The following is a 22518-nucleotide window of genomic DNA, read 5'->3' as shown; positions in this document are numbered from 1 at the left end:
TTGTGTTCTTGTTTGTGTAAAAACATGTGCTTTAAAGCACATTGATGTCCTCAGCTAGATGACAGCTTATAATAGGATGAGAGGCTATCTCTTAAGTATTTGTATGACTCTGTACCTCACATATTGAGGCTGAATGGTTACTGATCAAAAGAATCTTAGATTTGTTCTCAGCGCTTCAAACTCCACGGATCTGCTGTTTACTGTGCAAATTAAATGGACATCTTTCATTTAAAAGAAGAAGAGAAACACTGTGGCCCCAGCTGGCATACAAAAGTTCCTCTGAGCTCATTGTTCTCATTTCAGAAAATCTCTTTCTACTCTGTGTTTACTCTATGAGATCAACTAATAACAATAGTGAATTAGATAAAGTCCCTTTTAAATCCAGGCTCAGGAGCTTCCCTTTCCTCCGTGGACATATTTCTACCCTTCTAATCTACTTTAGAAGCTGAATATCTGATACAGAAATCTGTTTGTTAATGTTTTGATTAACTTTTTATATGATTGTTATGATGTACTTATTCTATTGTTTTACTTTTAATGTGTTCCTTTCACCATGGTGCCTCCTGTTGTCCTAGCCTAGCTGTTTTTCAGTCAACAAGCTGAAATAAAGAATTAATTTAATGTAGTATGTATTCATACCTGAAATCTCTCATTGGCCAATTAGATTAGCCAGACACAGAATCTATCATTGTTGCTAAAAAGAAAATTTCAGAGATCCAAATACAGATTTTGCTAGCTAAGTATTATTTATTGTCACATGTCCAAGTTAAGTCTTACATTTCATTGATTTTACTACTGTAACATTGAAAGTTTTGGGGTCATAGTGTACTGCATCACAGTGGTTGACTTTTTGTTTTATACAGCTGTGGTTGCAATGACTTGGATAAGCAAATTACAACAGTGCTGTTAGACCTACACAATGGAGTGATGGCTGCAGTTCAATAAGAATGGGCTGTATATTACAAACTCATTTGCAAATGCTAGCCATTTTTAAATTCTCCTTTGATGTGCTGGATGAATAAGCAACACATGAAGGTGACATCATCCAGTGGTATAGAGATGGAGTAGCTTACTCAGAACTTGGGAAAAATTGTGGTTTTCTGAGCTTGCAAGGAAGTTCTTGGATTAATTCCATAGCTTTTTTTTCTAGCTCTATCAAAGGAATTTAACTTGAATAACTGTACACTGGATCCCTGATGCCTTTTCTTTTGTTAAGCAACATTTATATTCTTTAGCCTTTTTATTATCCTCTTCTACTGTCTAAAAACAAATCTCTTTTCATTCTCCCACCTTACCTCCCTTTCTCACCACGGCTGACAAATCAAGATTCAAAAATTGCCCTGCCTGTAATGGGAAAATGAGCTTCTTTGACTTCCGGGAGATATTTTGTTCTTTATTTAGGGCCCTTACATGATGAATAAGTTGTGGTAGGATATTTCCCTGGAGCAGGAAGAGCAGAAGAAGCAGATTAGCTGAATTCTTAGCATCTCCAAAATTTCTACTGAATCATAGGCCATTCAAGTCAGTCACTCAAGAAGACCCATCTATTTCTTCAGACTAAAGAAACCTTTGTAAATCTCTCTCAACTGAGAAAAAGTTGATCTAGCTTCTTAAACACAGTACCAAATTCAGAGAAATGCTATTCCTTATTGAAGGAATAAGGGAATTTTTTTTTCTGATCACTCCAAAGAGAGTAGAATTAGAGGTTTACTGTGATTAAGGAAATTTCCTACAAAATTGCTTAAGTTACAGATGAAGGACTGCCAAGTATTTATGAAGAAACATGGAGGACACTATGAGTATGCAACTGGACAGAAATGTTATTATACTGGAACAGAATATTATTGTCACAAAGTGGTTTGGTTTGATTTGATATAATGGCTAAAGTGGAGAGCGGCCGCACAATACTAAAAGTCCTAGATTTCAAATGACCAGACTTTAATAAAATGGGAGAGTACCTGAAGAAAGAGCTGTTAGGATGGGAGGACATAAGAGAAGTGGAAAAACAGTGGTCTAAGCTGAAAGGAGCAATAAAAATGGCTACGGACCTTTATGTGAAGAAAATAAATAAAAACAAGAGAAAAAGGAAACCAATAGGGTTAGCAAAAGAGTTGACATTCCTGAAATATATAAAAAAAAAAAAAAAAAGAAGAGGAGTACAGAAAGGACTACCAGGTGAAACTGAAAGAAGCCAAGAGAGAGATGTGTCTGGTGAAAGCGCAGGTAGAAGAGCAAATGGCTAAAAATGTTAAACAGGGAGCCAAAATTTTTTTCAGATATATTAATGAAAGGAGCAAGATGAAAAGTGGAATTGTGAAACTAAAAGATGCTAAGAACCGATATGTGGAGCAAACACACTAAACAAATACTTCTGTTTTCACGGAAGAAAATCCTGGCAAAACTACACAAGAAAATGGAGTAGATTTTGCGCTGTTCACGGAGGAAAGTGTTTATGAAAAACTGAAGGTGATCAAAGCGATGGAACCGGACAGGATCCATCCCAGGATACTGAGGGAGCTCAGAGAGGTTCTGGCGGATCCTATTAAATACTTGTTCAACAAATCTCTGGAGACGGGAGTGATTACTGGGGATTGGAGAAGAGCGAATGTGGTCCCTACACGCAAAAGTGGTCGCAGAGATGAAGCGGGAAACTACAGGCCGGTAAGCCTCATTTTGTTGTTGGAAAAATAATGGAAGTGTTGCTGAAAGAAAGGATAGTAAATTTCCTAGAATGTAATGGGTTACAGGATCCGAAGCAACATGGCTTTACTAAAAGTAAATCGTGCCAAACGATCCTGATTGAATTTTTTGATTGGGTGACCAGAGAACTGGATCAGGGACATATGCTAAATGTAATTTACTTAGATTTCAGCAAAGCCTTTAACATGGTTCCTCAAAGGAGGCTTTTGAACAAACTTGACAGGCTGAAGTTAGAACCCAAAGTGGTGAACTAGATTAGAAACTAGTTGGCAGAGAGATGCCAGAGGTTGGTGGTTAATGGGAGTCGCTCAGAGAAAGCAAAGGTGAGTAGTGGAGTCCCTGTTCAATATGTTTGTGAGTGACATTGCTGAAGGGTTAAAAGGAAAGGTTTGCCTTTTTGCAGATGATACCAAGATTTGTAACAGAGTAGACACTGAGGAGGAAGTGGAAAACATGAAAAAGGATCTGCAAATGTTAGAGGAATGGTCTAATATCTGGCAAATAAAATTCAAAGAAATACAGAGTAATGCATTTGGGAATTAGTAATCGGAAGGAGCTGTATGTGATGGGAAGTGAGATGCTGATATGCATGGATGGGGAGAGGGACCTTGAGGTGATAGTGTCCGAAGATCTAAAGGCGAAGAAACAGTGTGACAAGGCGGCAGCTGTTGCCAACCAATAGAAGAAAGAAGGTTTTGATGCCTCTCCTGCCTGTTCATAAAGGAGGCGACAGCCACCACTGCCATGGATCCCACATTCCTGCCCGCCCCCCCCCACCCCCCGCACTGAAGCCGCTTCAGACTATCTCCGCCCCACCCCCAAAGCCGACACAGAAACCTTCTTCGAGCCACACTCTCTTCTTACATCTTCAGCAACATTCCTTATATGGGTGGTGCATACAGTGTGATTCGCATTCTGCATGTAAGTGGCTGACCCAGAAACCTTCTCTCTGACATCAGAGTTGACGTTGGGGGGAAGGCTTGTGGGTCGGCCACGTGCAGCATGTGAGTCTCTGCTTGTGCCATCCATGCGGGAAATGCTGCTGAAGGGTGAAGACCGAAGGAGCAATTGCGGCTCGAAGAAGGTTTCTGTGTTGGCTTCTGGGATGGGGCGGGGCGGAGATCATCAGAAGTGGCTTCAGCATAGAGGGGAGGAGATTGTCGGAAGTGGCTTCAGTGTGTGTGGGGGATATGATCTTTTGCGACAATGGCTGGAGGGGAGGGGGAGAAGAATAAGAGGGAGAAATGTTGGATATGGTGTTAGAAAGAGAACAGAGGGACAGATTGAAGGGGATGCAAGGTGGGGGAATATTGGGCATAGTGATGGAGGGAGAGATGTGGTATGGTGCTGGAGAGGGGTGATAGGAATGGGCATGGAATTGGTAGGCAGTGATGAAAAATGCTACACATGATCCGGGGAATGAGAGAGGGAGAAATGTTGGATATGATGGTGGCGAGGGAACAGATTGAAGGGGCTGCAAGGTGGAGGAATATTGGACATAGTGATGGAGGGAGAGATGTGGCATGGTGCTGGAGAGGGGTGATATGAATGGGCATGGGGCTGGTGGACAGTGGTGAAAGAGGGAGAAATGTTGGATGTGACAGTAGAGGGGGTGGGAGAGATGCCTGGAGCTCTCAAGACAGATGGACAGTGAGAGAGAGAGAGAAAGGGAGACATATTGCCAATAGGGGTGAGGGAGAGAGTTAGAAAAGTTGGACTCGTGGAGGGACAGAGAGAGAGAAGATGTTGGTTGGGGAAGGGAATGGGGTCCGGAGGATAGGAAGTGTGCAGGAGGCAGAAAGAAAGAAATATTGGTTGCATAATCAGAAGGAGACTTATGAAATCACCAGACAACAAAGGTAGGAAAAATAATTTTATTTTCAATTTAGTGATCAAAATGTGTCAGTTTGTGAATTTATATCTGCTGTCTATATTTTGCTCTATATTTGTCTATTTTTCAATAGTTGTTACTGATAGCATATTTTAAGTCATCTACCTTTACCTCTTTGAAAAAATCCCGAACATAAATGATAATTAACATTTTCTCTGTGTACAGTGTGCTTTGTGTTGTTTTTTTTATTTTGTGGTTATCATTTTAATTTTGTGGTTACCATTATTATTACCATTATGTATTAATAATTATTAATACCATAATGCATTAATAAGATTATATTGAGTGTATATATATGAAAAATGGATGGAAGAAATTGTGTTACAATAAGTACTATTATTATGGGGTTGGAGTCAGGGCCGGAGCTTGGGCAGGTGTGGAGTGGAACTTGGGTGTGGTACTCGGTTAGTATTTGTTAGGCTTAGGGAGTACTTGGCTTGAAGAAGTTGAGAAACACTGCCCTAGAGGAAAGGAGGGACAGGGGAGATATGATTCAGACACTTAAATACTTAGAAGGTATTAATGTAGAACAAAATCTTCTCCAGAGAAAGGAGAATGGTAAAACCAGAGGACATAATTTGAGGTTGAGGGGTAGACTCAAGAGCAATGTAAGGAAATTCTTCTTTACGGAGAGGGTGGTGGATGCCTGGAATGTGCTCCCGAGGGAGGTGGTGGAGAGGAAAATGGTGACAGTTTTAAAAAAGCATGGAATGAGCACAGAGGATCTTGAATTAGAAAATAATAGTAAATATTAAAGAACTAAGGCCAGTATTGGGCAGACTTGCACGGTCTCTGTCCATATACGGCCGTTTGGTGGAGGATGGGCTGGGGAGGGCTTCAATGGCTGGGATGGTTTAGTTGGGCTGGAGTGAGCTTTGACAGAGATGGAACATAAGCACAGTACCAGGCAGAGCTTTGGGTTCTAGCCCAGAAGTAGCTAAGAAGAAGGAAAATTTAAATTAAATCAATATTTTAAAGAGTGGGTAAGGTTGGGCAGACTGGATGGACCATTCGGGTCTTTATCTGCTATCAACTACTATGTTATTATGTTACAAGGACTGGTACAGTTTATTGATGCTGGGACTTTGATGGAGTAGGTCAGCATGAATAGTTTAGTACAGAGCAGGTTCAACTTCCATTCTAATGTCTGCTCTATTCCAGTACCTAAAGAGCCACTACAGCAGCTCCTAGTCCCGACTTCTCATCAATAGTACCATAGAAGTCATTGATCATAAGTCTCCAACCATAATGATGCATATGATTATGATTTAATTTGCTATTTCTCAGCTAGTCCAACTAAATGATCTTCAAATGTCCTATAGTTATTCATTAGAAGAAGGTTTTTCTTCTCATTCATCTTAATACAGTACTCCCCTGCGAATGTTGAAAAACCACAAATACGGATTTTAGTAGGGGAGATGGGAGAGGGCAGCCGGAGAAGCAGGAGAGGGCAGCCGGAGCACCGGCGAGTGAAGGAAATCACTCATGGTATGCTCTGACCGCCTCTTCCTGTACTAAAGTCAGGCCTCACCAATCAGGAGCTGCATGGCAATGCAGCTCCTGATTGGTGAGGCCCGACTTTAGTACAGGAAGAGGTGGTCAGAGTTTACCGAGAGTAATTTCCTTCACTCGCCGGCACTCCGGCTGCTCTCTCCTGCCTCTCCGGCTGCCCTCTCCTGCCTGGTCATTCGAAGTCGGAAAATACCACGAATGACCGGGACCGCGAATCGCAGACCATGAATTCATGGGGGAGCACTGTATAGCACAATCAGGAAAGAGGCTAATTGCTCTCAATTTTTTTAACTCATAAAATAAAGTGAAATGTGCACTAATCTGCCATGAGGAATACTTCTGTTTATAAATATATTGCATATTTTAAATTTGGCCAAGAAAATATCTGAGGAAAACACTTTTATCTTGAAACAACAAGTAGACTGACAGGCTTTTAAAATATTGTAGAGTCCACAGAAAGGCAATATATCAAATTCATAACCCTCTATAGATATGTCTTCAAAGAAGTGGCAGCAGATTTGTACCTTGGCTTCAGCTGAAACAGCAGATCAGATGTTTCTCCAGCCCATTTTCAGAGATATTTGATATCAAGTACAGCCCTGTGCTTTAACAAGTTTCAACTGTTTCATCCATCAATCATAGCTGAATCTGTCTTGAAGCAGGAGAAGTCTCCGGGTCTGTATGGGTATACAGGAAAATATTATAAACAGTTTGCGGTTGAGTTGGGACCTTTATTGGTGAGAGTGGCAAATGAAGTGAGGGAGGAGGGATCCCTTCCAGTGTCAATGGGAGAAGTGGGGATCTCAGTACTTTTGAAGCCAGGAAAGGAACCCCTAGTGTGTGGTGCTTATAGACCCATCTCACTTTTAAATATAGATGCCAGTATCATAGCCAAAGTCTTGGCATTAGTATGTAAACAAAGGAGGCAGGTAGGGGATAATATCCGTAGGATGTTGCACTTACATTGGAGCTCCTGACGAGCCCGAGATAAGATTGCATTGTTGGCCATTGATGCCAAAAAAGGCATTTGACAAGGTGTGTTGGGAGGTCCTGTGGGCAGTCATGGGTCAGCTAGGCTTGGGGGACATGTTTGTTCATGGGTGAAAGCTTTTTATACTTCACATAGATCATGTCTGAAGGTTAATGGTTCCTATATGGATTTTTCCCAATTGAGCGGTGAATTATACAAGGGCGCTCCCTTTCACCCATACTTTGTGCTATTTATATAGAGCCTTTGGCAACGCATATGAGAGAACATCTGGACATTTGGGGAATTCAGGTAGGGGATATGGAGCATAAGATAGCACTTTTTACCATCAGTATTTTGTTTTGTTCAAGATCCAAGTTTGTTCCTGCCCATATTGTTAGAGGTTTTTAATGCTTATGGGACTCTGACAGGTTTTAAGTTCAATATGAATAAGGCTGAGCTATTGGGAGTTACTCTTACTCAGTGGCCTAGTAAAGTGGGGGGAGGGGAGGTGGGGGGCACCCACCCTCCCCACCCAGGTGCCATCTTTACAGGGGACACCCAGAGCCAGCTTCTCTTTGCCTCCCCTTCCGTGTACCTCTTTAAATGTTCACTGGTACAAGCAGCATCTTCCACTTGCTGCTCATACACTTCTCCCTCCATATTTGCGGTTTTAGCAATTGTGGTTTCGATTATTCACGGTTTTTGCTGGCTCCTCCCCCCAATTACATCAGCTTGCATAAAGAAATCACTGATTCTAAGTGTTTACAGAGAAAATTGCTGATTCCCAGCACTTTCTTCACCATGTTTTGCCTCTCCTTCAGGAACAGGCCAGGTCTCCCACCATGTTATTCACGGTTTCACCATATTCACAATAGTTTTTAATAGATAAGAGCGAATAACATATGAAAAAGTTATTCATGGTTTTTCTGTATTTACGGTTCTGTTAATCCCCTATCACAGTGAATATGGAGGGAGAAATGTACTGGCCTCGGCTCCCTTCTGATGTCACCTCCTGGTCGTGAGACCAGGATATGATGTCAAAACGGAGCCAAGGCTGGCACGAATAGCATATGAAAGATGCTTGCACCAACGAAAATTTCAAGAGGTATGTGGGGGCAGGAGGGCGGGGAAGAGTACGGGGTGCCCAAGTGGCAGGGAAGAGTTGGGGGTGTGCACTGCGCAGTAATGTCAGGTGCCACCACCCTGGGTACCAACCTCCCTCACTACACCGCTTCTCTTACTGAGGAAGAGCAGAATTTGGCTTACTCCTTTCCTTTTAAATTGGCAAAACAAGATATACGATATTTGGGTATCCAACTTTCTAGAGATATGAATCAGTTGTATGAGTTTAACTACTCCCAAATAGTTAGACAGATACGTTTAAACCTTCAAAAATGGTTTCATAGACAGTGGCGCGCAAGACACCAGCGCGCTGAGAATCCAGCGCTGACAATTCGGCACAAGACAGAAGCGCGCAGGGGAAAAAGTAATTTTTAAAGAGGTTCGACGGGGGGTTTGGGGTGGCAACCCCCCACTTTATTAGTTAGTGTTTGCGCTGCTGTTGGAGGGGGGCTCGGGGGGTTGGAAACCTCCATTATAGCGAAAATGGAACTTTTTCTTATTTTTTTCGGGAAAAGTTCCATTTTCTCTATAATGTGGGGGGTTTCACCCCCCACACCCCCCCCCCGCAACGGCAGCACGAACACTAACCAATAAAGTGGGGGGGGTTGCCACCCCAAACCCCCAGTCGGAGCTCGTTAAAAATTACTTTTTCCCCTGTGCGCTTCTGTCTTGTGCCGAATTGTCGGCGCTGGATTATTGGCACGCTGGCGTCTGGCGCGCGATTATCCCGTCACCTCAAAAATGGCATGAGCTTTGGCTTTCCTGGTGGGGGAGGATAGCAGTTTTAAAAATGAATGCCCTGCCATGCCTATTGTTTTTGTTCCAAACTTTACTTATACAGGTCCCTAAGAAAGTGTTACAACTTTTACATTGTGAATTCCTCCAGTTTGGAGGGGGAAACCCATGAGGTTGGCCCTGAGACTTTGTGGAGGGCAAGCGAAGAGGAATGGAGAATGGTTCTTAATTTGTTGTGGTATTATCAGGCTGATCAGTTGTGTTTGCAGTTAGATTGGACCATAGCAGAGACCAAATTAGGAATTTAGCTAGACAGTTTTTTATTGGACCTTTAGCACTAAAATATTGGGTATGGACTTCTACCTCATTAAAAGATAGATTAAGAGGGATAATTAATCCTTTTATAAGACATCTAGAGCTAGATTTTCAAACATTTGTGTTAAAAACCAACAGGCTGCTGTCACAGCCATTATAGTAGCGATTTAAAAAAAATCAAGTCATTCTCCAGGAAATGCTCATGCAAATGAGGTTGGTGGAGATTAGTGAAGATTCACTAAATTTGCATGTGCCCATCGCTGATGATAGCGATGAAAACATGTGCAGAATAAATGCAAAAAAAAAGAGAAAACAAACCCAACAACAAATCAAGCCACCGAAGTCGAGCAACCCTCCACCCGACAGCAGGAGAGATGCCCACTCCAACCGCCAAACAACACCCCCCTCTCGCCACCAAGCAACACACACCCCAACACCCCTTCAGCAGCAGGAGAGATACCCACCCTCTCCCACCGCCAAGCAACACCCCTTTGGCAGCGGTAGAGATGCCCACTCAGGGCAGGATTAATCAATAGGCCAAGTAGGCACGTGCCTAGGGCCCGAAATGGTCAGGATGGCCCGATGAAGGAGGGCATCAACATTGTTTTTTCCAAACGGCGATGGGCCCCTCCAACATCAATCAGCAACGCGGGCCCTACCCAGATCGGCAACGCGACCCCCCCCTTTCCCCCCAATCGATGGAAAGTTAGACAAGCAAGCAACGCGGGTAAGAAAGGCAACGGGAGTTGTAATTGTGCAAGCAGTGCTGCTTGCCCAAAGCTTCCCTCTGACGCAGTTTCCTGTTTCCGCCTGGGCGCATGGTGGGTTGGGGCGGTGCAGGGGGCCCAGTGTACTTGTGTGCCTAGGGGCCCTCAATGAATTAATCCTGCCCTGTGCCCACTCTCTCCTGCTAAGCAACACACCCCCAACATCCCCTCAGCAGCGGGAGAGATGGCCACTCTCTCCCACCACCAAACACACCCTCTGGCAGCGAAAGAGATGTCCACTCCTGCCGCCAAACAACCCCCTCAACTCACAGGCAGTGGAAGAGGTCCCACTCTCTCCCACCGCCATGCAACCCCCCCCCCCACCCGTGTCTCCGTTGACCCCACCATCTCCCCCTTACCATACTTACGATGACTGGCTGGAGGGATGCCTACTCTCTCCGGCCAGCAGGCCCGCCTCTTCAAAATGGAGGGCCTTCCCCTACCCAGTACATCCTGGGATGAACCGGGGAGGGGCCTGAGGCTCTGATTGGTGCAGATTGTTTAACGCCCCTACTATGGAAAGCACCTTAGGTGTCTGGGCCAGAGCCTCAGGCCCCTTCCTGGTGCATCCCAGGATGTACTTGGGAGGGAAGACCCACCATTTTGAAGAGATGAGCCAACTTTGCCTATCTGCACATGTGTTTGCTGTCTGTTGTTTTTTTTTATACTGGTCCCGACTCTCCTGCTCTCTGCTGCCTCTCCCTGCAGTGTGAGCCTATAATTTTAACCTGCAGGTTTAAAGTGGGTTAAAACCATGGGCTCGCACATCAGGGAAGGGCGATCCCCGGTGGCAGCAGCCTCTTCCCTTTCACTGACTAGACACCAGGGATCCCCCTTCCTCCTCCTCCTAAGAGCCCCCGATGACGGGGCTGTAGAAGACAGCAGCAAGCCCCGTTCAAATAAAAGGCACTTCTTTAAAGATGCTCTGGGACAGAGGCTTGCAGAGATGCCGAGTGACAGCAGCCCATATGGCTTCTGAATTTTTGCCTCAGCCCACACGGCTTCTGAAACTAGTAGGAACAGGAGAGTCTGGGCAGAGAGCAGGGCAGTCTGAGAAGGGTTTTTGTACAAGCGACTGTTCCTCACCAGTCACTTGTTTTTCGATCGGCCAGCCCAGTCGGTGTGCCTTCTTTAGTTTAGTGAATTGCATCCTTCCTACTTTGCATGCCGTTTCCCCTCATTTGCATGCACGGATCGGAAGATGATCGGCATAGAGATTAGTGAATCAGATTGGGGTCACAAATGGGTCGCTAAGTGGTCAAGACATGATCGGTGGGCTTAGTGAATCTAGCCTATAGTCACAACACTATTGGAAAAAAACAACAGTGAATACAGCACTTATCTCGGAAAATGAAAGATCAAAGCCCATTAACGGCTCCGCGTGCTATTTAAAGTCCACTTTAAACAGCATATGGAGCTGTTAATGGGCTTTGATCTTTCATTTTCCAAGATAAGTTCTGTGTTCACTTTTTTTTTTTTCCAGCAGTGTTGTGACTGTGTTTACACTGTTATTTGTAGTGATACTTACTGTGGACGCTGTTTTTTTTCTGCTAGGATAGCAGCGATTTAAATGCAGTCCTGATTTTGGAACATGTTTATTTAGCATAAAAGCACACATTTTGATTCACTTACACTACAGGAAGGGTCCAGGGATGTTTCACAAGAATCTACCCTTGTGGGTTTATTGAGTGACAATTCTGTTGCAGAGGTTATGTGTTCTATCCCATTTACGAGGAGCCAGTGGCGTACCAAGGGGGAGGCGTGGGGGGCGGTCCGCCCCGGGTACCAAGCCCTGAGGGGGTGCTCCTGGTCCGGTTCCCCACCCCCTGCACCGGGTGTCGCGTCTGGAAACAGCCTGCAGCAAGATCGCGATGTCAGCGATCTTTGCCTGCTTCGGCTGTTTCCTCCGCCACGGTCCCACCCCTCCTCTGACGTCAGAGGAGGGGCGGGACCGCGGTGGAGGAAACAGCCAAAGCAAGCAAAGATCGCTGGCATCGCGCAATCTTGCTGCAGGCTGTTTCCCCAGGGGAATGAAGCGGGGAGGCCGGGGGAATAAGCATTGCTTCGTGGTGGTGGTGGGGCCGAGCGGACCTTCGAGGTAGTGGGGGGGGGGGCAGCAGGCCTTCATGGTGGGGCGGGCAGGCAGACCTTGTGGAGGGGGGGAGACAGGCCTTCAGGGGGACAGACCTTCATGGAGAACAGGCAGGCAAGCCTTCAAAGGGGTGGTGCAGGCCTTCGGGGGGGGACAGGCCTTCAAGGGGGGACAGGCAGGCAGGCCTTCAAGGGGGGGACAGGCCTATGAGGGGGTGTAGGCCTTTGGGGGGGTGCAGGCCTTCAAGGGGGGGCAGGCCTTCGAGGGGGGTTTAGGCCTTCGGGGGGTGCAGGCCTTCAAGGGGGGGCAGGCCTTCGAGGGGGGTTTAGGCCTTCGGGGGGTACAGGCCTTCAAGGGGAGCAGGCAGGCCTTCAAGGGGGGGACAGGCCTTCAGGGGTGGGATGCAGACCTTTAAGGGGGGGACAGACCTTCAGGGGAGGGGGGCCCTGGTGTAGAAGTACACGGAGGAAAGGGGGAGGGGTTCAAAGAGACGTGCATATGCCGGACTTTGGGTGGGAAGAAATAATGGGTCTGAAAATAGAGGAGAGAGAGAGAGATGATGGACATGGGTTTTAGGGAGGGAAGGAACAGAAAGGGAGAGAAGTTGGACACAAGTGATGGTGTGGAGGGGGGGGATAGAGATACTGGTTAGGAGGGTAGTTGGGAAAAGAAAGGGAGAGATGGTGGACCCTCGGGTGGTGGGGAAGGAGGGAGAGCTGCTGGATGAAAGGGTAGTTAAGAAAAGGTGGATCTGTGGAGGGAGACAAAAAAAGGAAAGATGTCAGACATCCGGGGGAGGGAAGGGAAACGGAAGGGGAGGACAGAGAAGGCAGATGGATGGTTAGCACGGAGAAAGAAGGAGACCCTGGCAAGCAAGTTATCAGAAGACAACCAGAGCCTTGGACCAACAAGATTTGAAAAATAACCAGACAACAAAAAGGTAGAAAAACTAATTTTATTTTCTGTTTTGTGATTACAATATGTCAGATTTGAAATGTGTATCCTGCCAGAGCTGGTGTTAGACCGCAAATGTGAGCTAGGATTTAACAGAGAGAGGAAAAGTCCTTTTGTTTCTTTATTTTATTTACACCACAGCGCCAGTGTGGTTAGGAGAAGCCAAAGGGGGGTGAAAAAGCTATAAAATAAACCCACCAGGATGTTTGAAAAAAAAACACACAATTGGGCAGGAAAATCGAATCGATAAACCAATTCAATAGGCTGAATCAAATCAAAATTTTTTTTCCTGAATCTGGCAGCACTAATTTGCGTTACTGTCTTAGACTTTAGGGGAGAGATGGCATCCTCAGTACTTTATAATGCAAGTGAAATGAGGATTTGGTCAGATTTTTGAAGGGTCTGCACTCTGCAGAAGAAAAATATTGTATAGGCCGGGGACATGAGACAGCAGGAAATGGGAACTTTTCTTCCTTCTATTTTTGTGAATGGAAAGGCTGAGGATGTCAGAGAGTTCAGTTAAAATATATGCTTTATAAGAAAATATAATAATGTGTTTTATAGAGTTTATAGCATTGCTGGCCTACCCGGTGAGGAGTTCCTAGTGGTGGTGGCAGCAGCGTGAGAGGAAGAGGTGATCTGGGAAATTCTGCTGAGCAAACTCCGGGCCCATTTCCACCCCCCAGTTAGTCCACTCCACTCAACTGGTTCACACACTGAGTGGGTCTTTGGGTGTTGTTCCTGGGTAGTTGTTTTGGGATCTCTTCCAGTGGTTTGTCAGTATCTCCTTCTGGTCCAAGGAAGGAAACTTTGTTAACCTTAGCACTGACCTACAGAATATGTTTGTAACAGTGCTGCTTGTGTGGCATTATTCTATGTAGTGATCGAAAGAAAAAACCAGACCTTTGCACATTTTTGCACTATATGGTGGGTGTATGAGGAGATTCACATTTCATAAGAACATAAGAAATGCCTCTGCTGGGTCAGACCCGAGGTCCATCGTGCCCAGCAGTCCGCTCACGCGGCGGCCCAACAGGTCCAGGACCTGTGCAGTCATCTTCTATCTATACCCCTCTATCCCCATTTCCAGTAGGAATTTGTCCAATCCTTTCTTGAACCCCAGTACCGTACTCTGCCTTATAACATCCTCTGGAAGCGCATTCCAGGTGTCCACCACACGTTGGGTAAAGAAGAACTTCCTAGCATTTGTTTTGAATCTGTCCCCTTTCAACTTTTCCGAATGCCCTCTTGTTCTCTTATTTTTCGAAAGTTCGAAGAATCTGTCCCTCTCTACTCTCTCTATGCCCTTCATGATCTTGTAAGTCTCTATCATATCCCCTCTAAGTCTCCTCTTCTCCAGGGAAAAGAGACCCAGCTTCTCCAATCTCTCAGAATATGACAGGTTTTCCATACCTATTATCAGACGTGTTGCTCTCCTTTGAACCCTCTCGACTAACGCCATATCCTTCTTAAGATACGGCGACCAATATTGGACGCAGTACTCCAAATGCGGGCGCACCATCGCCCGATACAACGGCAGGATAACTGCACAGCTAAGTCCGTGTGAAGTTACCTTGTGCTGTATTTGACATCTAGCAAAGTCTCTGTTTGGAAGGAAAGATCTCAGCTTAAAAATGAAGTGGCCAGAAGTTATGGTAAAAGCAGATAGGGTAGCTGGTTTTAAGAAAGGTTTGGACAAATTCCTGGAGGAAAAGTCCATAGTCTGTTATTAAGACATGGGGAAACATCTGCTTGCCCTGGATCGGTAGCATGGAATGTTGCTACTCTTTGGGTTTTGACCAGGTACTAGTGACCTGGATTGGCTTCCATGAGAATGGGTTACTGGGCATGATGGACCATTGGTCTGACCCAGTTAGGCTATTCTTATGTTATGTTCTCATCTGTAGGGGCCTTTGTTTTCACTTCTTATTTTAATGTATTTTTTTTCTCAGAACTTATCAGTGTTTTTTATAATGGGAACAAAAATGGAAGAGAATTAATGTGTGTGGAATGGGGGGGGTAACTAATTTCTTCAGCTAAATAATTCAATCCACCTCAACCAGACATAGGAGAACTCACGCACCATTCACACACCCTCCAACCAAAAACGTCACTTCACTCCAACTTCAACAACCTCCTAGCCATTCGAGCTGCAACACTCGACCCCCAACTCTACAACCTATTGACCTCGACCACAAACTACAAAACCTTCAAAAAAGAAATAAAACCCTTCTATTCAAAAACACATAAAACCGAACTAACACCATCAGAACTGTCCCAAGCATCACCTGCAACTACTCCATATGTACTTCTGATGTCATGACAATTCAGACATAATTTATGTTATGTTATGGTATGTTTGGAATAATGGTTACATATACGAGGTTCAATAAAAGAAAATTTTCACTGCCTGTTTCTATTATGACCATTTATTCAGTTTCATTGTTATTACAAAAAATATTTTTTTACATGGGGGGGTGTCAAAAAATTATGGGCCCCGGGTGCCACATACCCTAGGTACGCCACTGCGAGGAGCCCCCTTTATTCACATTTTCTTTAGTTCTCATTAGTATTCGGGGTTGCTAGTTTTTTCGCTGCTGTTCTATTCAGATTAAGGGAGAGAGATTAGTGGTGAAACTATTTTTGCTTTTCCTTTTGGGTTTTACACTGATAACATATACATCTAAGACATTTTATGAATGTACAAGGTTGGGAGGGACATTCCCCAGTGATTGATGAACATGTTGAGAATCTTTGGGTACTATTTAGATTTATGTACTTTTTCATTACTTATGAGGGGGGCAGAAAAGAGAAAATACTCTTATAAGAAATGGGAACAAGATTTCGGATGTACTTTTTCTAGGGTAGAATGGGGTGAAATGTGTACTGAAGTAAAGCAAGCATTTACCTGTGTGTTGGAAAATGCCTATAAAGTTTTATCTAAACCATATGTTCCCTACTTTTGCGAACACTTGTTGGAGATGTGGAACTGAGGATTGGATGTTCTTACATATTTTTAGGACTGTTAGGAACTTCATTCATTTTGGAGTACGATGATAGCATATCTTTCAAATCTATTGTAAACTCCAGTGCCACTTATCCCACAATGCTGCCTTTTAGAAACATGATGGCAGATAAAGGCCAAATGGCTCATTGAGTCTGCCCATTTGAAGTAACCATTATCTCTTCCTTTCTCTAAGAGATCCCACTTGCCCATGTTTCTTGAATTCAGACACAGTCTCTGTCTCCACCTCCTCTTCCAGGAGACTGTTCCACGCATCTACCACCTTTTCTGTAAAAAAAAGTATTTTCTTAGATTACTAAGGAAATGTAGGCTTGTATAATGAGAGACAATTCAAATGGCAGTCAGCTGGGACTGGCAGGAGCAAAATGCTTAATTGCCTAGCACTAGAAAAAAATAGGTTCTCACCTACCTTGGAAGCTTGGAAAGCTAGACTACAGGAATTATCCATTATGGAGACTGAGGTAGCAAAGTACAAGGGATATTTTGAGAAACAACAGTGGACCTAGACTAAATTATGGAGAAGCTCAATCTTAAGAGCTAAAGGAGGAGACGGGAGGGGGAAAGGAAAGGGAAGATTCTGCAGTGAAAAGAAGAGTGTCTTGAAGAAACAATGGGGCACTCTACATGAATGGTATTTATTTGTTGGGAAGTATAATGAGGGGAGGGGGAGTTGGGAAGAGAGGAAGGTTGGCTATGATGGAATTTCAGAGATTAATGTAATCTTTGAAGGTTATACAAATTTGGAAGTTTCAGAAATGTGTTCCAAATGTTGGAACTATTTATTGTATTGCTTTAGTAACAATTTAATAAAAATTCACTGTGGAAAAAAATAAATATAGGTTGCAATGATAATATCAAAACAATGTCATAAACAGTTTGGGTTTGGTTCTCATTAAATTTTGTGTTTTGTTTTTCTTTCTCAGGTGTTTTTCCAGGTCTGATCACCTCGCCCTCCACATGAAGAGACATATCTGAGCACCTTATGGAACCACAGGCACCATGATGTGACTGTAAGAGTGAGGGCTTATTTGTGGAAGCCAAAACTCACAGTCATACTCACACTGCCTTGCAGAAGTGAACATTATCATACATAAACCTCTACACAAGTACACACATACCCACACGCAAATACAAACTCATTATCAAACACAGCTGTACTAAGATGCATTCTTCTGTTGGTTATGCCTTGCCCCAGTAAGAAGAAAGAAGGCAGATAATGTGAGCAAGATGGAATGAGCTGGGTGAAATCAAAGCAGCTACCCAGTTGCCGAATGAGCCTTCATGGATCTTACCAACTGCTGCCTTCAGTCTGAATATGGATAAGACTTCCCTGTAGATGGACAGCAGTCAGTGGGGCTTAATCAAACACACTTAATGCAACTTGATAGGAGGAGAATTTTTCCATCTTTAAAGTTGCATCTTTGTAGCACTAACATTTTCTTTTCAAATAATATCAAAACATGTTGAACTAGAAAACCAAATCCCAGTTTGGTAGCCAAAATTAACCTCTTGGATTGTTCTTTTCATCTGAAGGACACTTAATGACCCTATGTTGGACTTCTCATAGAGGTTTGATCTGTTCTGGTTTTGGTTCTTCTTTGTGGAACAGAGCTGTTTAAGATCCTTTTAAGTCAGTACCTTTTGGCCTTAATGGCATCAGACTGTGGAATGGCACCTATGAGAGGTGTATCATTTTTCAGCATATAATTCAGTAGAATTCATGGAGAAAAGGTCTTCACCATAAGGATTTTTTTGTAATTATTATTTTATTATGATGACTGTAGCACATCATATGCACTAGGGATTCTTGGAGCTGCTAGCACAGACTGCAAGGAGGCCAAGAGAAGGACAGCGAGCAAAGTCCCTGAAAAAACAGCATACACTTCCTTAGGCCTCACCTTCTTGCCATAGCTTGATATGTTGATTTTTGTTTTTGCTTTTATGGAAACATGAAAAGCTTATTTTGAAGCTTGGACATTATATATTTTCTCCATGGACAAGTGATCTTCAAGCGCTTTCTGTTCCTCATTTGGAAACCTGTGGCTTGGACCAGCAACACAAGACATGGCTCCAGGTTTCCTTAGCTTTGTGGCAGATGTGGGCTTTGCTCTACAGTCATCAAACTGTGTAGCTTGTTCCTGATTTCCTATTACCTAGTTGCATAGCTCTTGACTTTGTTCTCAGAGCAGCTGCATTTTGTACTTTTTGTTTGAGTGTCTAACAAAAAAAACAAAAAAAAAGCCAAAAATATTAATCAGTCCTTGAGCAGAAAAATGAGGACATCTTGAAAGTGAAGTGGCTTCACAGCATTTGTACCTAAACAAAACATAAAACAATCATAGAGCAGACACACACAAACCTCCTTTCACATTCCCCAGGCTTCTACTTTTCCACTCAAAAACTCTAAATGAGTACAATGATGGGGAACAAATACTTGCCATTTTGTTCATGACATTGGAGTTTTCTCCACATGATCTCAAGAGGAAAAGCCTTAGTAAATTCCACCAGTGGGTCAGATTTGTCCTACAGCCTATAACATCAAAAGGCCAATGAAGGCCTCAGATTCACCCCTATTCCCTACACACCCAGTAGGAGAATCATGTAGAAAATTTGACCTTGACTTTTTTTTCAAAGGTGGTCAAATAGAATTCCTTTTATAAACAGAAAAAAAACAAAAAATCTTGCTCTACATAAAAGTTGTATTCATAGCTTGATAGCACTGGCTCTGATTCTAGAGGTCTTTGGGACCATACAAATGGTCCGTGCAAGACAAGTGGGGTGGTCTGTAGGACAGGTGGTATATTTTCTACATTTGATGACCATTCCTACAAGACATGGCTAGAAACAAACTGAAATTGCACATTTGGTCTACCAGTGGCCAAGTGATTGCTGCTGTTTCATACCAGCTGGCTGGCCTCTTTTAACCATTCGACTCCTTGACTGTTATAAAGAAAACAGAAAAATACAAAAACAACAAAAAAATAAAAATAAAAGCAGAAAAAGTGTGGGGTACAAAATAGAAATATTAAAAAAATAATTTAAAAAATGTAGAACTGAAAGCGCAGCCCTCATGGTCCTAGGCACTTGAATTTTCAACCTCCCATATCACCTATGATTTCATAAAGGTGATGAACATACCTGAAAGAGGCTTTAATTGCTCACAGCTTTTGCAGAATTTCTTTCTTCTGCTTGGAAACTTCTGGCATCAGGAGTATGAAAATCTGGCTTTTATGATCCAAGAAATGGACCAAATTCAAAGCATTCGTTTGGGGGAGGCTGTGAGGTAAAGATAAAAATGAAACATAAAAATCCATTTTAATTCCAAAGATTTACAAAATGAACCTTGCTTAAAACCTCCCGACCACTGCTTGCTGACAATCTCATAGTCCTCTGCTTCTGCATTTGAATGAGTTAAGTGGTCATTCCATTGTGGGTTTTAATGGAAAGGAAAGAGCCTTAGAACCCGAGTCCTCTGTGAATGTGCACGAACATTCTACCAGGTTGTTTAATGGGAAGCTAAGGATACTTGGTTCTCAGCTGTATTAATCTGTAGCACATCCAGTTCGCACATTTTAATAAAAAGAAAATAGCTATAGATTCTTTCCTGTCACAGCTTACTGTGCAAATGTACATACACAAAATTACAGTAGTCACTGGCACTTAATAGCATAAGTATCTTCTCCTGAGCTTTCTTAACAATGCTACTTCTGGTCTATGGCACGATTAAAACATAAGTGTTTGGAAAATATATGGTTCTGTTTAAAACCCAAAGTAAGGAAAAATGTGTTCAGATAGATGGCACTTATCTTACTGCTATCGTTTGTGATCTTTTTCCAAACTCATTTCAACATGGCAGTGCAAAGGCACAATGGAACCTAGCAGAAATACCTAGCATATGTCTACATTTTTATTTTTGCTGAAGTCATTTTTAATCTATACTATATATGTGTTGTCCTGCAGAGCATCGTGCTCAAACTGTTAGCCACTGTGTAACAGGAGAGAACAATATCTCACTGGTTTGGAGGTAGGGGTGGGGGTTTGGAAGGAGGGTAGAATGGCAAATGGGATTGAGTTTATTGTTTGTGCTCATCAGCTGTATGCTTTTGCCCTTGAAGTATGGCTTTGATGGTAATAAAGATGGTAACTGTTCTCTTTTAAGTGGTACACCCCACAGTCAGTAAGGCTGTATTACTAACAGCAATGTATTCAAAAATCCATATGGGAATGCTGATATGATGCACAGCTGGGAGAGAGAGAAAAAAAAGAAAGAGGGAGGTAGTATAATTTTTTTTGTGTGTGCAATATGTTATCATAAAAGAAATGTTTAGAGGGACACAATAGGGAAAGTCATAACTTGCTTGGCCTTTGGATATAGCATGCACCAAACATACTTTCAAAGAGCTTGGCTGGTATCTAGATTGTGTAGCAGCTTTGCAAGAGAGAGAAAGAGTTATCAAAAGGGGACTTGCATGAATCTTTTTACATTTGTCCAATGACAGAATGGCTTGCAATGCTGTGAAGAGTCAAATCTGATTCTTGGTTGCTGACTGGTAAAAGCTCTTTTATGAGGAATATGAAAATGGAAACCATAGCTAAAAGCCAAGCCCACAAAAAAAGTGAACCCTGTTAGTTTGGATAGGGTCGAAAAGAGTCAGCTAGGTTGTTTAGAAAAACATGAGTTTCATCAAGACATCATACATTTTACCCAATAACTTTTATTTCCCATTGCTTTCTCTTGGAGGCCAGAGTACTAAGCTGTCTTGATGTAGCTACCCCAGAATGTGCAAATTAGAGTCACTAGGTAGCATTATTACCACAAGAGTAAGTGGACCTTCAGACTTATTGGTGCAGGGGAGAGAATCAATAGAATGCAGAACTAGTACACAGGAAGAGGTGTGGCCAGTTTTTTTTCCATATCACCAGTCTTTTCTTAGTGCACTCTTTCCTGCAATAAGATACCCATAGCAAATTTTGCACCAACGAATGCAGTTAAGTGCATAGATGAATATCTGCTAAACATTTCATTGTTTATGGCATCCAAATTCAAATAACTGAATACACATCTATTGCAACTATGTTCTCTAACCAGCCCCACATATGAGACTTAATATCTTGGCTTCTATAATGTTGCTATTGAAGAAAGAATTGGTATTACCAAAGTCCTCACCAACTGAAGGGGCAGACTTGAGAATTCATCAATTTCGGTGCAAGCTGTTTTACAGCCCAGTTTGTTCTCTTTTCTGTCTCTCTTAAAAATAGTAATGTACTCAAATCTCTGTATTAGGCAAAAACGTCCTCATATGAAAACAAATCCAACTCACACACAAGAGGACTAAAACTAAAGTCAATCCTTGCTGGTTGTACTGCTCTCAGAAACCGGTCCTGAACGTTATGTGAGGACGGCACAGGTTTACAACCAGCAAGGATTGACTTTAGTTTTAGTCCTCTTGTGTGTGAGTTGGATCTCTTAAAAATAGAACATTTTCTAAACCACTGATTTTTGTTTTACTGTAGATTGTCTTTATTTTCCTTATAATAATAAAAAAAATCCTTGCAGTTACGCATAAATTTTACATGCTATGTGTACTAATTTAAGAACCTTCCATTCCCTAATGTCTGCAAAGAAATATCTAGTGAGGAAAATAACCAGAATTGTCTTGTTTATTGTTTACATTAACAATAGAGTTTACTTGTTGTTTCTAAGAGGCTATTTCATTAATCTCATTCCAAATTGACAGATGCATTACTTTTGCCAAAAACAGTGGTCAACATCTCAATACTACTTTGATGGTCATTTTGGAAGTTGTGTTAGGGCTGAGGGTTATCTACTGGGATTCATTTGATCCTGTTAATGTTTAAACCAAAATGAAAGGCCGTTCCTTCAAATTATGAACAGTATGTCTCACTACTACTGAAAAATATATATGGTCTCCTAAGTTCTTTGATGCTGCCATAAATTTCATTCATATAAGTCTCATAAAAGTGATTCTGTAAGGAGCCACCTAGATTAGATAGCAAGAATGTGCATAAATATCAGTATTTTATTCACTTACACATGTAAAATGACCATATAATGGCTATCTGTTATTCTATAAGTATGTGCCAATCTTCAGTGGCATGTACTTTTCAGGTGGACATTCACTTGAACAGCATATGGGCAGGGTTCACACTTATAAGTGTAAATTATGGAATACTATGATTTACACACATACTTTTCATTATAGAATAGGCTCTAAATAGAATTACCTTCAAAGTATAAACATTTCCCTAGAAGCAACTGCCAAATATGCATATTTTTCCTAAAGCAAAACCTTTATTATCCATACTGCAAAGCTTTACATGCAAAGTGGTGATGATTTTTTGAGATACCAGTGTGAGAACTGGGAAAACCTTTTAAGTATATTTGCATTATATTTCAGAATGATCCTCAAGAAG

General features: G+C 42.6%; 1 protein-coding gene across 2 annotated transcripts in view; it reads left to right on the top strand.

Moving 5' to 3' along the window:
- Positions 1-18373, top strand: part of KLF7 (Kruppel like factor 7) — a 278953-nt gene extending 260580 nt beyond the window's left edge. For both annotated transcript variants that reach the window (XM_033945074.1, XM_033945075.1), the window contains one exon: positions 17007-18373. In XM_033945074.1, coding sequence (XP_033800965.1) covers positions 17007-17044 — 38 coding nt within the window. In that variant the 3' untranslated portion in view covers positions 17045-18373. The remainder of the gene's footprint in view (positions 1-17006) is intronic.
- Positions 18374-22518: the final 4145 nt, after the last annotated feature.

The sequence above is a fragment of the Geotrypetes seraphini genome, chromosome 5, assembly GCF_902459505.1.
Source record: "Geotrypetes seraphini chromosome 5, aGeoSer1.1, whole genome shotgun sequence".
Taxonomy (NCBI): domain Eukaryota; kingdom Metazoa; phylum Chordata; class Amphibia; order Gymnophiona; family Dermophiidae; genus Geotrypetes; species Geotrypetes seraphini.
This window is presented reverse-complemented; position numbering and strand designations above follow the sequence as displayed.